General features: G+C 43.7%; 1 protein-coding gene across 1 annotated transcript in view; it reads right to left on the bottom strand.

Moving 5' to 3' along the window:
* dcaf13 (ddb1 and cul4 associated factor 13) overlaps positions 1–19,844 on the bottom strand; it is a 48,415-nt gene extending 28,571 nt beyond the window's left edge. Inside the window, exons 1-3 of the mRNA XM_055634900.1 lie at positions 19,673–19,844; positions 13,771–13,970; positions 3,076–3,183 (exon numbers count right to left, since the gene is read on the bottom strand). Of these exons, the coding sequence (XP_055490875.1) occupies positions 3,076–3,183; positions 13,771–13,970; positions 19,673–19,742 (378 nt within the window). The 5' untranslated portion in view covers positions 19,743–19,844. The remainder of the gene's footprint in view (positions 1–3,075; positions 3,184–13,770; positions 13,971–19,672) is intronic.
* Positions 19,845–19,889: the final 45 nt, after the last annotated feature.

Raw genomic sequence — 19,889 nt, 5'->3', positions numbered from 1 at the left:
GGCTTTAGGCTCCCATCTCCAGGGCCTGAGGACGTGGGGGGGGGTGTTTGGCCGCAGACGTGGACTTGAGGGATGCCGAGCGGCACGGCGACCAAATGACTCGCAGCGTGAAGACAGTGGGGTTTTTTTTTTCAAAGATCTTGCGAGCGGCGCAGCTGGGTGACGTGACTCACAGCGAGTGAACACAACGTGCAGCCATTGTGACCTCATCACATCATCAGCCAAAGCCAGACAGGGAGAGATTTCTCCAATTTCTAAGTTATTTGAAATTTTTGAAAGTTTTCATAAATAACTCGAGAAATAAAGCATGAATTTTTCAGATGAGGCAATTTCGGAGTCCACGGGATATAACTCTACAGGAATATGTAAAATTTTACCGTCTGGGCGTTGTTTTTTCGAGCATATGTGATTATACACACACACACACACACACACACAAATCTAAGGTCAAATGATGAATCTTAAATGAGAAGCATGAAGTTTTCATAAACTTCATAAGGGGATAAAATGAGATCGAACAAAGGTAATAAATATTGCAAGTGACGTTAATGTCACATGACCTTATTGCACACACACCTTTACTTCACTACCATTACACACCTTCTCCCACACCATGCCTCATCACCAGTGTTTTTGAAATGTACTTATCAGTGAGACTCTGACAAGTGGAAAAAGTACCAGAGGTTGAAACATAGAGAACTTGCATCCAATCTCAAATTATTAGATTAGATTAGATTAGATCCTTTATTTGTCATTCAGACCTTTCGGTCTGAACGAAATGTCGTTGCCTGCAGCCATACATATAATAATAAACAACACAACACACAATAAACACAATTTAACATCCACCACAGTGAGTTCACCAGGCACCTCCTCACTGTGATGGAGGCAAAAGTCTTAAAAGTTACTGTCTCTTCCCTCCTCATTCTCCCTCTGCGCTGAGGCGATATGTTGTTACCACACCGGGCGATGGTAGTCAGTCCCGCGGCTCAACCGAGCTCCGCGAATGGGCCAGTTCAAGCTCCGCGGCCCGGGGCGGTCGAAGCTGTCGCCCTCCAGTCCAGCGGACCAGGCTGTTGCCGCGGCAGCTCCGGAAAACAGGCACCAGCCTATGACCTGCGAGCTCCCGATGATGTCGTCCACTGGCCCGTGGCAACCCATTTGAAATGTTTCAAATGGGTTGAAACATTTCAAATAAACTAATCAGAAAGACAATTAATATTTGCTTCTGTTACTCCAGCATTGTGTCTACCTAATATTTGCTTAAAATGTATTGAGAAACCAGGAAAAAGAACTCAACTTTTTGATAATGCAAAAAGTCATAATCATTACTTGAAATTACTTTGTTGTAAATAGTTGAACAAATACACCACCTACCAAGGCCCCTCCTTTCAACATCTCCACTAACCTCCTTACCCCTCCTCCACACTGCTTCCTCTCCCAGTTTGACCTGGTCACCCCTACTGAAATCTCCAAACTCATCAGCTCTTCCAAACCCACTACCTGCTCCCTCGACCCTCTCCCCACTCCCCTGCTGAAGTCCTGCCTCCCCGTTCTCTGCCCCTACCTCACTAATCTCTTGAGCGTATCGTTGCGGCACAACTTCATTCCCACTTCCTTGCGTATAACCTATTCGAACCCCTCCAGTCTGGCTTTCGCCCCCTCCATAGCACAGAAACTGCTCTCCTCAAAGTCCTCAACGACCTCCTCACCTCTGCTGACACTGGTTCCCTCAACATCCTCATCCTCCTCGACCTGAGTGCAGCCTTCGATACAGTGAACCATAACATCCTGCTTCCCAGACTTGGGGACCTCGGCATTGAAGGCTCTGCACTCAGCTGGCTCCGTTCCTACCTTTCCAACAGATCCCACTTCATCTCTCTCCATAACCACACCTCTGCTACAGCCACAGTCACTCAAGGCGTTCCCCAAGGCTCCGTACTCGGCCCCCTCCTCTTCATCATCTACATCCTCCCCCTTGGTCAGATACTCCGCCACTTCAACCTGGACTTCCACTGTTACGCTGATGACACCCAGATCTACCTCGGCACCAAATCCCCCCACAACCCCCTCCTCTCCCCTATCAACTCCTGTTTGTCAGCTATAAAAACCTGGATGCAACATAACTTCCTCAAACTCAACAGCGATAAGACAGAATTCCTCCTCATAGGCTCCAAAGCCACACTCAGCAAAATCAATAACCCCACTCTCACCATCGACGGCACCACTGTCTCCCCATCTCCCCAGGCCCGCAACCTTGGCGTGATCTTTGATTACACCCTCTCCCTTGAGCCTCACATCCGCCATGTCATTAAAACCTCCTTCTTTCATCTCCGCAACATCGCCAAACTCAGACCCTCTCTCACACCTCCCGCTGCTGAAAGACTCATCCATGCCTTCATCTCCTCCCGACTGGACTATTGCAACTCACTTCTCCTTGGCATCAGCTCCACCTACATCAACCGACTACAACTGGTCCAGAACGCAGCCGCCTGACTCATCACCCACACCAAATCATGGCATCACATCCCCCCAGTCCTCAAACAACCTCACTGGCTTCCCATCCCCCCCCGGATAACCTACAAAATCCTGGTCCTCCCCCACAAAGCCCTCCACCATCTGCCCCCCCCATATCTCCCTGACCTCCTCTCCCCCTACCAACCCTCACGGTCCCTCAGATCCACATCAGCCGGTCTCCTCTCCATCCACAAGTCCAACCTCCGCAGTTTTGGGGACAGAGCCTTCTCCAGCGCAGCTCCCAGGCTCTGGAACTCCCTCCCCCAACTGATCCGCAATTCCGTGTCCCTCACCATCTTCCAGTCCCGCCTCAAGACCCATCTCTTCACCTCTGCCTATCCTTAGCCCCACGTCCCCCTCCCTTTTCATCTGTGCTTGAATTGCCTCATATTTTGTTTTGAATTGAATTCTGTCTTTAATTTGTGTACTAGTCATGTCTCTACTATTTATTTCATTCCGCTTACATGTTTTTACTCTACTTGCTAAATTTTTGTAAGGTGTCCTTGAGACTCTTGAAAGGCGCCCATAAGTAAAATGTATTATTATTATTATACTTACTGTAAAAAATGATGTACCACAGAATCTAGAACAGATGCCTCTGACAAAACCTGTGTGCGCTTGCACTGTACGGATGCATTCACGCTTCATCAAGTTCCAAACTTTGATCTACACAAAAATAATAGAACATTCACATTATATAAAGAATTGCAGAAATTATATCTTTCCAAAAGTTGTACAAGTAGAGTCTCTTTCAAAAAATATTTTTATAAACAATTTCAGCAAAACTCAAATTTTAAGTGATTTTTAAGCAAGGGATTCAATTTATACATGGAAAATAGATGATGGTACGTTTTAAAGTACTATCATTATTGATGATATTGTTTTCCCTTGGGCATGCAAGAGAATCCTGACGCACCTAGCAGTGAAACACTTGCAAATGTTGATTTCTCTCAAATTTATATTCAGTTCAAGGACAGAAATTTAACTGCAAAATAAATTAGAATGTTTTCTGATACCAGTGCATGCCAACTGAGTTGTTATTTTGCTATATAACAAATATGTAGGAGTAAACCATGTGAAGGGACATTAGGTGAAAGACTGGCGAGGTCAAACAGGATGTCACCCTTCTCTTCTCAATTACATGGTGTAGAAACAAAACCAGCAAGTCCCTCTTATCATTAAAAACAAAATCTAATTTCACTTCTTCACAGAATACCAACAGCCATAATTACTGTCTATATGGTTACCAAGATATAGATCAGAGAAAACTTGGTGAAAGTTGCAGTGGGGTTGGGAAACCATAGAGTGAAGAGAATAAGGCGAGGTCACGACTGCTGTGGAAAGAAGGATTCTGAGCAAAGAATAAAAACTATGAAATGGGTTGTTAAAGGTGGGAACACAAACCGAGGAATGTAAAAGTTGTGCTGTGCATTGCAGGTCAGGATATTCTAATTGACAAATAAATACTGAACCTATATCACAAACAGGCAGGGAGTTCCGATGCAAATACAGAAAGCAAATAATCTTAAATTGTAGAATTTATTATAAAGTTCAGGCAGCAATATATCAGGGCTGCAACTCTCATGCATTGAGCGTGAGAATCACGCATTTCACTCGATTCTCACGCTCTCATGCTGATCACAGTAGTCTCACGCTCAAATTTTTTAATTTTAATTAAGAAAGTCACGAAAAATTCAATTCGCCCAAGGCTTCCACACTCCTCCACACTCATTGGTGACCTCACTCACCAATGAGAATAGCTTTCTGTCAGCGAGTTGCCCGTAAATAACGAACAATTTGATTGGCTTAAGCCCATCGCACACTATTTAAAATGGCAAATTCTGCAGTGCTAATGATTCCATTTGACACTCAGTTGCTGGAAATTCAAATTAAAGCAAAAAGTGTTTTTGAGGCGAGTAAAAACAATGAAGGGAATATATGAGGTGAATGCATATTCTTTTTCCCGGAGTATGTGATTCAAGAACTACAGAGCCTTGTTTTAAAGCAGGGCTCTCAAGCTACCGGCCCGCGGGATGATTTGGGAAAAAAAGGAGTTTAGTTTAGAGTCTAAAGGTGAGACATGCCGGTGGTCCCAGTACCAATCCCCGAGGCACCGCTCACACCTCCCACCCCTCACCTCTGGCGGCTCTGTGTCCACTTTCCTGTTTTTGCCACCAAAGTGGATAACCTCATATTTTTCCACATTATACTGCATCTGCCCATGCATTTGCCCACTCACCCAATCTTTCCAAGTCACCTTGCAGTCTCCTAGCATCCTCCTGACAGCTAACACTGCCCCCCAGCTTCGTGGCATCCGCAAACTTGGAGATGTTGCATTCAATTCCTTCATCCAGATCATTAATATATATTGTAAATAGCTGGGGTCCCAGCACTGAGCCTTGCGGTACCCCACTAGTCACTGCCTGCCATTCTGAAAAGGACCCGTTTACTCCTACTCTTTGCTTCCCGTTAGCCAGCCAGTTCTCTATCCACATCAATACTGGAAAAAAGGTAATAGATTATGTACATGGATAGCATATGAGGTGCCAATTTCTAAGGTGGAAAGGTTAGAGTGATTGGTTAGGAGTTCCTCAGTGTCTTAGTAATGTGGCTTTCAATGGGAAAGGTATTCTCCATTTACCATTGTCTAGCCAAACAGAGGTGCAAAGATGAGGTTATAGTTGCAATTATCAGGGTGTAAGGATGCCTTAGTTCGTAATCTGGTGCCAAGTGTAACTAGGAGGAAATGGAACTCAAAGCAGGCAATAGAAGAAACACAAGCAGCTCTGAGGCATGCAGACATTGTTTGTAGGGTGCAGCACAGGGAAGCCAGTGTGGAGTAAGGCAGGTCCAACAGAGAGGAGGAAATTGATTGTCGAGCAGGTACTTCGTCAGGAGGAAGCAGTAAGTTGTGCAACGGCAGTAGCTACGGTTAAGTAGGGATAGTGGATGAACTGGGAAAGTGTAGAAAAGTGGAGGTTTAGATGAACGGATCTGTGATGCATGGAGGCGGGTCATGTAAGATTCCTTATAAGGGCTATTTATAATGTGCGGCCATCAATACAGAACCTCAAACAATAGGTAGGTGGGTATCCGGCATGTCCCTTGTGTTCAGAGGTGGCAACGTTGAGGCATATTTTATCAGGATGTAGGACTAGTCTCTCAGGATTGGTATACTTTGCGGCATAACCACGTATTGAAGTGTATAGCTGCAGCAATTGAGATGAGGAGAGTACAGGTGAATTCAGTGGGCATCAGAACTGGGAATGTAGCCATTCATTTTGTCTGTGATGGAGAGAAAGTTTGAGGTGGAAAGTTTGCAGATAGGTATGAATCAGGCCAGTTACGAGGAGCTAATGAATGGGAGATGCGGATAGATTTAGGAGGAAAACTTGTTAGTCCACAGGAAATAATTACTACTAGTTTGAGGCCTGATAGAAACATAGAAAATAGGTGCAGGAGTAGGCCATTCGGCCCTTTGAGCATGCACCACCATTCAATATGATCATGGCTGATCATTCAACTCTGTATCCTGTACCTGCCTTCTCTCCACACCCCCTGATCCATTTAGCCACAAGGGCCACATCTAACAACCTCTTAAATATAGCAATATTTAAGATAGATATAGTGTTATGGTCAGTTAGTCAGCGAATAATGAATTTTATAGAACTGACGGTGCCTTGGGAAAATAATGAATGAGACATGAAAGGAAAAGGCTGGGACACCAGAACCAACTGTTGGGCCTTCCTGAGATGTCGTGGGCCTAACTCAATGACACAACCAATGAACGGAGGTGCCCACTTGATGGCCCCAATGATATACTTGCATCTCTAGGATTAGTTATTTTTTGTTAATGAGCTAATTAATATGTAGGTAGCTTTTTTTACATATGGAGTCATTTATTGTAAGTTGGTGTGTTTAGCTAGATAGAGTGGTGATGGCTGATCTATCTCTGGAACTCTCTGCCACAGAGGGTAGTTGAGGCCAGTTCATTGGCTATATTTAAGAGGGAGTTAGATGTGGCCCTTGTGGCTAAGGGGATCAGGGGGTATGGAGAGAAGGCAGGTACGGGATACTGAGTTGGATGATCAGCCATGATCATATTGAATGGCGGTGCAGGCTCGAAGGGCCGAATGGCCTACTCCTGCACCTAATTTCTAGTTTCTATGTTTAATACGTTTTTATTGGTTTGGGCTTCAATTTCTTAGTTGAGCTTATCCTGGAGTTATAGCACAAGAAGTTTGTGTTTTAATTATAATTTAAGTAAATGCAGATGGTAGGGACTATTATGTTGTTCTGAGACAATTCTGTAGCTATGTCTGGGACTGGGATGATCGATTTCCAATCATCTTCTTTGATGAAGTATAACTCCAAATCGGTGCAATGCTTTCCCCTTGATACCCAGTGATTTTGATTTTTGTTTTTAAGTTCACTGACTGCAGAGTATAAAATGATGTCTGATCCAAAATAGCATACATCCTTTCAAAATAAGAGTGGATGTATATGTACAGAAAATAAGACAAGTTGAGATGAGATAGAAAGGGAGATGTGTATGGAATATAAACACCTGCAAAAGTATAACTGAAAAGTAATAGCAAAATATGAAATATTTCCATAGACTGAGTGTTAGTTCAAGTTCGTATTTGCATTTTTAAACCCAGCAAGGATGAAACTCTGAGTTATTGTAGACATTCAAAGACAAAAAAATAATTATTTGCCTAGTTTCAGGTCACTAAAATAATCCTTTATTCAGTGTGTAGGAAGGAACTGCAGATGCTAGTTTGCACCGAAGATAGACACAAAATGCTGGAGTAACTCAGTGGGACAGGTAGCATCTCTAGAGAGATGGAATGGGTGAAGTCTCTGAAGAAGGGTCTCGATCTGAAACGTCACCTATTCCTTCTCTCGAGATGCTGCCTGTCCCGCTGAGTTACTCGAGCATTTTGTATCTACCTTTAGATATTCAACTTGGTCTTAAACAGTGAAAGTTTTGGTAACTTCTGTCAGAATTGCTGCTGGTGCTATTTTAATCAAATTAATGGCTTTACAATACAAAAAGATAATTGGCAAGTTTGGATTACTTTGTAGGAATAGTCATATCTACAAAATAAATTGATTTGCAATTTGTCAGCCCAGAAAACAGATAGAGCAGAATGGGTGTAATTTACAGAACTGCGAAATAAGGTCAATGAATCTGGTGGTATAGCAAGATTAGGTTACAGGCCAACAACCTATCTATAATTGTGGACAAGAGATCACTGATCCAAGGGTGACTGGGAATGGGAAGGTTTTTCTCGCTACACCAATAATGGTGTATGATTCTGTACGTGTGAGATTGAACAAAGTAAAATAGGGCTCATGCTTTACATGAAGCAAAGAATCAAGTATCTGATGAAAAATAACTGAAAAAAAAAATCTAACACTAAAATGAGTACCGTTTTCTGAAAATGTGGTCTCTTTTGTATCCAGAGTGAATTTATGTTTATTTATATAATTCATAATTGATAAGAATAATAGAAACAAATCTCTTGTTCCTGCCACAATCAAGCAGAATTTGTCTCCCTCTACAGTAACATCATTTAACAACAGAGATCAGATCTTTAATAGTTACCAGAATTACAGGTTTTTAAAATAAGGATCTGAAAACGTGACAACTTGTATTTCATGCACTGGATTATTTTGGTCTGAGACACTTATATACAGTGCCCCCCATAATGTTTGGGACAAAGACCCACCATTTATTTATTTGTCTTTGTACTCCACAATTTGAAATTCGTAATAGGAAAAAAAAATCATATGTGGTTAAAGTACACATTGTCAGATTCTATTAAAGGGTATTTTTACACATTTTGGTTTCACCATGTAGAAATTACAGCTGTATTTAAACATAGTCCCCCCATTTCAGGGCACCATAATGTTTGGGATACACGGCTTCACAGGCGTTTGTAAATACTCGGGTGTTTAATTGCCTCCTTAATGCAGGTATAAGAGAGCTCCAAGCATCTAGTCTTTCCTCTAGTCCAGTGGTTCCCAACGTGGGGCATACATGCCCCACAGGGGGGCAATTTGATTTTTAAGGGGGGCAATTGAGCGCGACTGAGGTCTGGGTCCAAATTTTCGATTTTTATTTTTTAGGATTTTCCATCAGGTAAACATATGTAGTTTATGTTTCAGATGTTATTTTGAGTAAATAATTTTTTTGGGGTAAAAAAGGTCTTTATTGTGTAGTTATTACAACCAAGGTATTGGCGTTTTAAGCTTCTTCAGCTGAAACGGAGTTCACTTTTTAAATGATAAGAATTATATATCACCACATGGGGGGGGGGGATCAGGATTTTAGAGGTGATTAGGTGGGGCATGGCCAAAAAAAGGTTGGGAACCACTGCTCTAGTCTTTCACTTTTGGAAACTTTTATTGCTGGTTATCAACCAAAGTTGTGCCAATCGAAAGTCAAGGAAGCCACTATGAGACTGAGAAACAAGAATAAAATAGACAATAGACAATGGGTGATAATATTGGCCAATTTGGTATGTGACAAAATGGAGAGATTTCTACCTTTGCAGCTTTTGTAGAAAGATGCCAAGCAGGTTTTGCAAAGCCATGAGGTTCATGGCTCCAGAATGTCTGGGTCCTGGGAGGAAGGCAAGTGCAGGGTGATGTCCAGATGTCCCCTCAATTGTATGTATGAGGGTTTTGCAGAAAGAACTGAGCCTTGCTGTAAATGCATGCACTGGATTGGTTGGGGAAAGGTACGTTATAATACCACTGTTAACTATGTTGCAGGGTCTTTGCACTGTCATCTTGTGATTGGTCAAGGCATGGAGCCTTGTCCGAATTGTTTATGTTACGTGATAAAATGTTTCTTTACTTGTGGGGACTGTTGTCCATTAGGAACTTTATGTAGAAACAACATAATTGGGTATTTTGTGATTGGGTTAGGGGACTGTCAATTAATGTATTGTATGATCTTTATTTATGATTGGTTTGTAGGGTTTGCCCCCACAGGTCCGATACAGAATATAAGAGGGGACACCACATGAGTGCGTTGATCTTATGGGGTAGCACTTGGGACCGTGCTGACTTATCCGAGGTGTCAATTCACACGAGGCTGAAGGGCTTGGACGAGTAGATACAAGGATAGGACTCATGGTGTTGGTTAGGTATCATAGAAAGCATGTTTGTTTGAGAATAAAGAAGTTTAGTTGATCCAGTGCTTGACTCAGTGTTTTACTGAACCAGACTAATAGCGTTAGATTAGGAGCAGATTTACATTACGGAGTCATCCAGGATCTCAACGGAGCCCCAGACATAAGTTTGCAGTCAGGAAGTGGTTGTTCCAGATAACGAGAGGAGAAATCGGCGCCACGGTGCGATTTTCACATCGGTTTTCCCCGCTTCGCTGATCAGGACGAATTGATCAGTTGCGTGCTTGTGTTGGGGTTCCCGACAAGATCAGAGAATAGGGTGATTTCACGAAAGGTCACTGGAGCATAGATCCTCACCCACGTGACCGCAAAATCCAACTGGAGTACAAGCGTCAATTCCGGTTCATGTTATTGATGCTGAAAACACGCACTTTCACACCCGTTAAAAACCGTGAAAACTGCCTGTTTTTGAGCTGTAAATAACTGTGCCAGTCGGGCAGACCGTGAGACACAGTTATCTTACTTTACAGTCCAGAAAATAGATAAAAACAAAGGTAATACAAGAGGGAGCTGAAGGGACAAAAACAGGGAAGTGGTTAGCGGACATTCGCGGTGGAGATATAAAGATCGAAAATATCGGGAATTATCGCGTTTGCTCACTGCATTTGATCAAAAGTAAGGCATTGTTGACGTTTTAGCTTTATTCATTTGTTATATAAAAAGTATTAAAAGTGAAAAATCTGTCAGCAAAATCGCCCATGGTTCTCAGGTGGGTTTTAACATGCAAAATGAAAACGCTTGTGAAGCTACATTTACCATTAAAATAATCGTAAACTATCAATGCGTTTTGAAATAAATTTTACTCAGATGCAAGCTAAGGAATGGGATAATTGTCAGCTGTTAATTGGACAAAATCAGGACATTTTATTATTTGCCAAAATATATTTCTCAATGTTTCTTGTTTAAAGCCTGCACAATCACCCAAACTACTTATTTATTTATCGTCTAATAACAGACAAGCCTGCAGCATGGAATGATGTCACCAATCCTGATTGGGCACCTATTGACAATTATCTCAGTTTAAGAAAGAACGGCAGATGCTAGAAAAATCGAAGGTAGACAAAAATGCTGGGGAAACTCAGCAGGTGAGACATGTAAGGATTGCCTTCCAGCATTTTTGTCTACCTTCTGTGAACACGTGATTTAATGCCTGCCATCCGGGGCAGGATCCATGTGTACACGTGATAGATGTGGCCCACCATCCCCTCACAGACATGCATCCCGGCCCCTATGCAGAACAAGGTTGCAGACCCCTGATGTATAGCAACCATCTGCTGGAGGAATTCAGCAAGACGAGCAGCGTCTGTGAGGAAAGGAATTATTGTCATTGCAGGTCGAAACTGTGCACAAGGACTAAGAATAGAGAGGGAAGATAGCTGGTATAAAAATGGGGACACACTTGTATACTTTCCCTAAACCGTCATCACTAGCTATTGCATAGAAAAAGAGCAATTTTGCATCGCCAATGACTTTAACACCACAGGTTGTAAACATGCTCATCATCATAATACATCTTGAAAGTCCACCTGCACACAAATCATTCTATTATCAAATAACTTTATTACTTCAGCAAAATACTAAATCATAGACAAACAAATGATCCATGCCGAATTCCATTGTCCATCATTTTCAAAATATCACTTCATAATGGCACAGATACTACTCAAATAAAAAAGCATGCTGCACAATTATCCTTTACCAAACATTTCAGAATTTACATTACATATTATTTTTATCATAGATTTGCATATATGATTTCAGAAGTACTTTGCACATTTCAATATTATTTTGAGACATATACCCATCAAATCATAAAATAAGTTTAAAGAATCATAGACGTTAATCGTCAATAAAATAAACTAATCTTTAACACAAATAACAATGGGGTAGACAAATATATTTTAGTAAAATGGCCTACAGTTTATCAAGGAATTAAGCAAAGTGCTTTAAATTACAAGCCAGGTCTTTCTAGCTCATTCTTTTGGCTGATGTACACATCACTCTTATTTGCCCAATGAAAATAGTTCATCAATCAAAACAGTGCATTGGTACATTTCCAGTACGCAAGGCAAGAAAAAAACGTGACAAAACTGTGACTTACACGGTTGCTAGCCAGAATTAATATTTTAATAAAATTAATTGCATAAAAACCATCCATAATTTATCTCAAATTAATCCAGAGTATTCTACTTGTGATATTCTCTTAATTACATTACAAGTACACAACCTTTTATCCGAAAGCCTTGGGACCAGACACTTCTCGGATTTCGGGATTTTTAGGTTTTCCGAACGGAAGGTTTTTAGCGTAGATTTTAACATGTGGCTCAGAGTGCTCGGCTTGCGGCCGCAAGGTCGCGAGTTTGCACCTCGATCCTGGCAGTTACCCGGTCAGGGCCGGCCTTTAGCCGATAGGACCTATTTCTCCCAATTGGGCCCCGCGCCTAAGGGGGCCCCGCGCTAGAGTAATCAAATCAATTGGAGCAAAGATCTTATAGCGCGCAAGATGGTCCACTCCTGCGAAATACAATGAACTGACGCGTAGTCCGCACTGGAGCATAACCTCCGTCATTTCAGTAACCCCGACCCAACTTCAGTTATGCCTCTCGCAGCGTTGCGGGGGAACAGTTTAGGTGTTGTTAAATGTTTTAAATGTTTTTTATCACTTCCTTTTTAAACGGCACATGCCTTGTACTTTTTAAACAGCACATACTGCAGATGCTGATTAAACCGAAGACAGACACAAAAGGCTGGAGTAAATCAGCGGATCAGGCTGCATCTCTGATGAGGAATACGTGATAATAGGAGGAAATAGGTGATATTTCGGGTCGACTTTTTCAATAGCTGCCATGAGGGGAGAAGCGCCGGCACCAAGAGCGAGCAAAAGCGTGGACAGACGGACGAAAGCAACGTTCATAGAGCGGCGTTGGTAGACATTTCGGGTCGAGACCCTTCTTCAGACTGATAGTCAAGGGGAAGGGAAACGGGAGATATCGGCATATCTTTCATTCACTTGTCCTTAGTACCGTCCATAGCTCTTGCTCCTCTTTCCCCTGAGTGAGTCAGAAGAGGGGTGTCGACCCGAAATGTCACCTACGATCGTTGCTTTTGTCCGTTAGTGCCAAGGGAGAGGGAGAGGGAGAGGGACACACACCCACACAATGTCCAGCAGATCGCTGCGGGCCGAGAGAGAGTACAGAGGTAGAGGGGGAAGAAAGGGGTAGATGGGGAGGGGGGTGTGAGGGGGAATGGAGAAGGGGGAGGTGCCCTCATGCTCCCGGGGCAGCTCTCCCGTCCTTCTAATCGCCGTGCTTCACGCACAGCCCCGGCTCCCGCCCTCCCCCCTCTCTCCAGGAAGACGCGGTGAACAATACACGGAGGGCAGGCCGGGGGTTGCAGCAACGTTTACAAACCTCGGGCTCAGCTCACGCCCGGACCCAGGCATCCGTTCCCACCGCTGGACCTCTCCCTCCCTTCCCTTCTTCTCTCCCTTCTCTCCTTCCCCCCTCAGACTCCGCCAAACAAACACACACAGCATGTCCGGCAGATCCTTCCTCTCTCTTTTCCCTTTTCTCCCCTCCCTTTGCCGAAACACCCTTCCTCAGACTGATAGGGGGGACTGTTAGGGCAAGTCTGAGGAAGGGTTTCGGCCAGAAGCGTTACCTATTTCCTTCGCTCCATAGATGCTGCTGCACCCACGGAGTTTCTCCAGCATTTTTGTGAATCCCTAGACCTAGTACAGTGAGCGTCCACTGAGGGTCATCCGGAGAGGTGACCGCGGAACCTCACCGAGCGACCCTTGGTGGATGCTCATTGTACTAGGTCTAGGGATTCCTACTTTCCCGGGCAATATACCCTCCCTTTTTTCTAGCACCGAAAATGGCCGATTTTCGGAGCTTTTCGGTGTCCGGAATTTCGGATAAAAGCGGTTTATCAAAATACACAATGTGTTTGGGCTTTCCTCTGGCACCGATTCAAAATAGATATTATGTACTTTGCAAACAAATGTAAATGGTATTCCTTACATTTTGCAGAAATATGCATCCCTTACCTCACCATTGCAAGCCCCAGAGATTATTGTGGATAAACTCGTAAAATGCTTAGCCATACAGTGCACGCCATCTCTGTGACCATCAAGTGATGCTACGAATGGCTTGGCAAAGACACGCTCCAGTTTGGTGGCATTCAGTGCTCTGGTGTATTCCCGAGGTACCTCAAATGGATGCAATGCGGGATCATAATTCCTTGGAACTGAAAATAAAAATGGTATCAAATTAAGCCAATACCAATTATTCTACAATTAATTTCTCAATTATTCAGATAGGTAAGCACTGCTTTGTTGTGGTCGCGAAGGCCTACATTACATGGTGCAGTTTTCCATCTTCCCCAATGGCATTTACAGGGAGATAATAGAACCTGAAACGAACTCATAGCTTCCATTTTTGTTTGCAGAGAAAAACTCCAATAAATTGTTCCCCAACTATTCTGAGATTTCAATGTTTTGTCAGTAAGATGGGGTGATTGTCAGATGGGTGGAAATAGGAACAAAAACTAGAGGTCAAATTGTTGAAAATAATCCAATACAAAACACTTATTTTTATAAAGCTTTGTTGATGATAGCTTTCTGAAAAATCAGCGCATCGAACTGTTGCTGGTTACATTAAATTTTCACCAACTGCAGCCACCAGATGCTCCGTGACTGATGCGACAGTGCATCTCCTCTACCCGTAGCCTGATGAATCACTGCCTTCTGCTGCATACCCCCAAATCAATCTTGGAGAGGGAGACATGGGTGGAGGCGGAATCAAGCCCTTAGATCTTAACATAAAACTCATTAGGTGCCTCTTGACTGGTATCAAATAAATTTTGTGTGAAGGTCTGAGGATTTGATCTCGTCTCCCACCCCCACCAGTCACAGAAGCACATGCCCTTCTATATGCTCTGTGACAGTCTTCACAGAATTTTCCAATGTTATTGCAAGGAATAAAAAACAAAATTGTGTCTCACCCAGGGCGACATCCCCAACGATCATTTTAGTTTATTGTCTCTTTTACCGAGGTACAGTACAAAGCTTTTGTTGCAGTCAGCGGAAAGACAATACCTGATTGTATTCGAGCAATTTACATTGCGTAGATCCATAAGGGAATAACGTTTAGTGCAAGGTAAAGCCAGTAAAGTCTGATCAAAGATATTCCAAGGGTCACCAATACGGTAGATAGTAGTTCAGCACATAATAGCAGCACATTTGGAAGGCAAGTCAAAAGTGTTTTATTGTCATATGTCCCGGATGGGACAATGAAATTCTTACTTGCTGCAGCACAACAAAATATGTGAATATGTAAACATAATCCATTACGGTGGAAGAGAAAAAAATAATCAATAAATAACAAATATAGTGCAATAATAATATGGTCTTTTGCTGTTCAGAACTCAGAGCTTATTCGTTGTTGTGTTTAATAGCCTGATGACTGTAGGGAAGAAGCTGCTCCTGAACCTGGACGTTAGTTTTCAGGCTCCTGTACCTTCTTCCTGATGGCAATGGTGAAATAAGTCAGTGGCCAGGATGGTGTGGTTCTTTGATGATTTTGGCTGCCCTTGAGGCAGTGACCACAATAGATCCCTTCGACAGTGGAGAGGTCAAAGCTGGTGATGAACTGGGCAGTGGTCGAAACTTTTTCTCTCCTGGACGTTCAAGTTGCCAAACCAGGCCATAATGCAACCAGTCAAAATGCTCTCTACCATGCACCTGTAGAAGTTTAGGAGAATCCTCTTCGACATGCCAAATCTCCGTAATCTTCTCAGGAAGTAGTCACTGATGTGCCTTCTTTATAATTGCATCGGTGTGCAGGGTCCAGGAAAGATCTTCGGAAATATGCACGCCCAGGAATTTGAAGTTTTTGACCCTCTCCACCATCGTCCCATTGATATAAACAGGATTGTGGGTCCACATTCTTCCCCTACCAAAGCAGTGACAGGATCGGTCAAAGTCAGCATGGATTTATGATGGGGAAATCATGCTTGACTAATCTTCTGAGGATGTAACAAGTCGAATGGATAAAAGAGAGCCAATGGATGTGGTGTATCTGGATTTCAAAAAGCCTTTGACAAAGTCCCACACAAGAGATTAGTGTGCAAAATTAGAGCACATGGTATTGGGGGTAGGGTGTTGACATGGATAGAGAACTGGTTGGCAGACAGGAAGCAAAGAGTAGGAATTAATGGGTCCTTTTCCAAATCCCAGGCAGTCACGTGGGGTGCCGCAAAGCTCGGTGCTGGAACCCCAGTTATTTACATTTTAACGATTTAGATGAGGGAATTAAATGTAACATCTCCAAATTTGCAGATGACACAAAGCTGGGTGGCAGTGTGAGCTGCGATGAGGATGCCATGAGGCTGCTGGGTGACTTGGATATGTTGGGTGAGTCGGCAGATGCATGACAGATGCAGTCCAGAAATATCACGATTTGGTTTGGGAACTGCTCTGCCCAGGACAAGAAGGCTCTGCAGAGAGTAGTGTGTTCGACCGAACGCACTATGGGAACTTCACTCGCCCCCCTGCAGGAACTATACATCAGAAGGTGCAACTCCAGCGCCAACTAGACCATGGGAGACCCCTTCCACCCCAGCAACGGATTGCTCCAGCTGCTACGGTCAGGCAAACACCTCCGTTGCCATGCTGTGAGAACGGAGAGGATGAGAAGGAGTTTCTTCCCAGAGGCCATTAGGACTGTAAACTCCTATCTCACCAGGGACTAACTTTACTGTACCATTCTGTTTTTTTGTAAAATTTTGGTGGCAAGAACGGGAAGGCACATTATTATCTGAATCGTTTCAGTTTAGGAAAAGGGGAGGTGCAACAAGACATCGGTCACTGAAAGTAAGCATGCAGGTACAGCAGTCAGTGAAACGTAGAAAATAGGTGCAGGAGTAGGCCATTCGGCCCTTCGAGCCTGCACTGCCATTCAATATGATCATGGCTGATCATCCAACTCAGTATCCCATCCCTGCCTTCTCTCCATACCCCTTGATCCCTTTAGCCACAAGGGCCACATCTAACTCACTCTTAAATATAGCCAATGAACTGGCCTCAACTACCTTCTGTGGCAGAGAGTTCCACAGATTCACCGCTCTCTGTGTGAAAAATATTTTTCTCATCTCGGTCCTAAAGGATTTCCCCATTATCCTTAAACTGTTACCCCTTGTCCTGGACTTCATCCAACATCGGGAATAATCTTCCTGCATATAGCCTGTCCAACCCCTTAAGAATTTTGTAAGTTTCTATAAGATCTCCCCTCAATCTTCTAAATTCTAGCGTGTACAAGCCGAGTCTATCCAGTCTTTCTTCATATGAAAGTCCTGCCATCCCAGGAATCAGTCTGGTGAACCTTCTCTGTACTCCCTCTATGTCAAGAATGTCTTTCCTCAGATTAGGAGACCAAAACTGTACACAATCCTCCAGGTGTGGTCTCACCAAGACCCTGTACAACTGCAGTAGAAACTCCCTGCTCCTATACTCAAATCCTTTTGCTATGAATGCTAACATACCATTTGCTTTCTTCACTGCCTGCTGCACCTGCATTCCTATTTTCAATGACTGGTGAACTATGACACCCAGGTCTCATTGCATCTCCCCTTTTCCTAATCGGTCACCATTCAGATAAGAGTCTACTTTCCTGTTTTTGCCACCAAAGTGGATAACCTCACATTTATCCATATTATACTGCATCTGCCATGCATTTGCCCACTCACCCAATCTATCCAAGTCACCTTGCAGCCTCCTAGCATCCTCCTCACAGCTAACACTGCCGCCCAGCTTCGTGGCATCCGCAAACTTGGAGATGTTGCATTCAATTCCCTCATCCAGATAATTTATATTGTAAATAGCTGGGGTCCCAGCACTGAGCCTTGCGGTACCTTCTGAAAGTCCAGATATAACACATCCACTGGCCGAGTCCAGAGCGGGTGGAGCGGTGGTGGAGCGCTGCTGCTGCTGCGGCCCGATCTCCGGAGATTCGGAGGCTGCAACTGCGGGTCTGGTGGATGGCGGCACCGGGAGCCCGCGGGTCCCTGGAGGGAGACCGCTTTTCAGGGCTCTCGCAACGGCGACTTCTCCCGCCCGAGTTGCGGGGTCGAAGAGCTCCTGGAGCGGGGCCTGACATCACCGCCCCGCGCGGCTTGGAATGGCCACGGGACTCTGCGAGCGCCCGCCAGGGGCTCTAACATCAAGACCCGGTGTGCGACCTCGCACCACCCGGTGTGGCTTTAATGGCCGCGGGACAATCGCCATCGCCAGCCGGGGGCTTTGACTTTGACATCGGGGGGGGGGGGGGGGGGGGGGGGGGGGGGGGGGGGGGGGGGAGTGCAGTGGAGAGATAAGTTTTTTTGGCCTTCCATCACAGCGATGTGATGGATGTTTATGCAAATTATGTTGTGTCTTGGGTCTATTTGTTTGTAATGTATGGCTGCAGAAACGGCATTCCGTTTGGACCTCAAGGGGTCCAAATGACAATTAAGTTGAATCTTGAATCTTGACAATCTAAAGAGTTTTGAAAAATTATCACTAATGCATCCACTATTTCTGCGGCTACTTCCTTAAGTACTCTGGGATGCAGCATAACTGGCCCTGGGGATTTATCGGCCTTTAATCCATTCAATTTACCTAACACCACTTCCCGGCTAACCTGGATTTCACTCAGTTCCTCCATCTCATTTAACTCCCGGTCCACGGAGATGACTGCAGGGGACTCCTGCACTACTTACCTTACCCAACCAGATGTAGGTATGTTACAAAACCTACCTGAATCGTGGCTAAGCATCTGCCCTACTCCGTGTGCGCGATTTTGGCACTGTTTAGAGGGGGCGGGTTTAAAACGCGATTTTTACTAGGCTGTTGCAATCGAAAACGTTCAGCCTAGTAAATCATTAACGGAAAATCGCTGAAAGACCCCTTCGCAAAAGGTATTATTAGTTTTTATGGCCTTGTATAATAGTTATAGTAGTTTAAAAACCACTCTCTCAACCCGCAACCTCTCGCAGCCCCAGGGTTTTATAAAGCAAACAATTAAAGGTATGTACCTTATTTTTACATTAAATGGGGCTTGTATATAACCCTGTATATAAAGTTTTCTATAGCGAGTAGTTCATTTTGGGCTCTTTATATCCCGCAGTATTTTTCTGGGCACTTGAGGGCACAAATCCAGTGCAATGTGAGCGTTCTAAACCAACGCGTTCACAGGAACCCACTAGAAAGCCGATTTAAATTGACTTTAATTTACAGCAATTGAACACTAAATTCCTTCCATTTGGCCTATAAATTGATGTAAATGAGATTTAAAAATCATGTTTTATGGTGAATTATTTAGGAATATTATTTGGACACTTGGGCTATTTAAAAATGTTAATCATTTATTAAGAAATGGATAGATGTTTAGATCTAGTAATTGAAGTTTGAAATTAGCTACAATTGGGTAACTAACTAATTATATGCTTTAATTTCAGGTCATCCAAGTAAGATTATTTTATATTTGTTTCAGAATTCTTCAATCTATGATAACTGAAAATTTCATTCAGTTCTCTTAATTTTTAAGAAGGTTATGGGCTTTTGACTGTCCTCGATCACAGCTTTTCTGTTATGTCCATAGAAAATCAATAGGGAACAAGATGCTAATTTCCGAGTATGAAAATGGCCATAACTGTTTTATTACTTGAGATATGAAAGTGAATTAGGTGTCAAATTAAACTTATTGTTATGCTTTATCTGATGGGATAAATTACAGACTTGATTTTTTTTAAATCTCAAAATTTGGTAACATTGCTAGTCTGTGCGTGAGTAAACAAACAACAGCCACAGAGTGACTGACATCCACATGCATCCCCAACACGTTTCACGTGGCTGCTGTTTGGCCAGGCCCGGCCCAGCATCCCAGCACCGTCCTCCCTCCCCCACCACTCACCTCGCTGAATGTCTATTTTCGTCTCTCTAACGTAGTCATCCGGATTTCTGCACAACATTTTCACCTTCATCTTGAAACCCCGTCCGTCCGAACCCGAACCCGAGCTCGAGCCGCTTTCAAATTATAACGTCCCCCCTGCTCTCGCGGGCCCCTGCGCGGCGGGTCACGTGGGCGGCGTGTTCGCAATGATGCCGGAGCAAGTGGGCGGGGCCTCCGT

This window comes from Leucoraja erinacea, chromosome 4, assembly GCF_028641065.1.
Source record: "Leucoraja erinacea ecotype New England chromosome 4, Leri_hhj_1, whole genome shotgun sequence".
Lineage (NCBI taxonomy): Eukaryota > Metazoa > Chordata > Chondrichthyes > Rajiformes > Rajidae > Leucoraja > Leucoraja erinaceus.
This window is presented reverse-complemented; position numbering and strand designations above follow the sequence as displayed.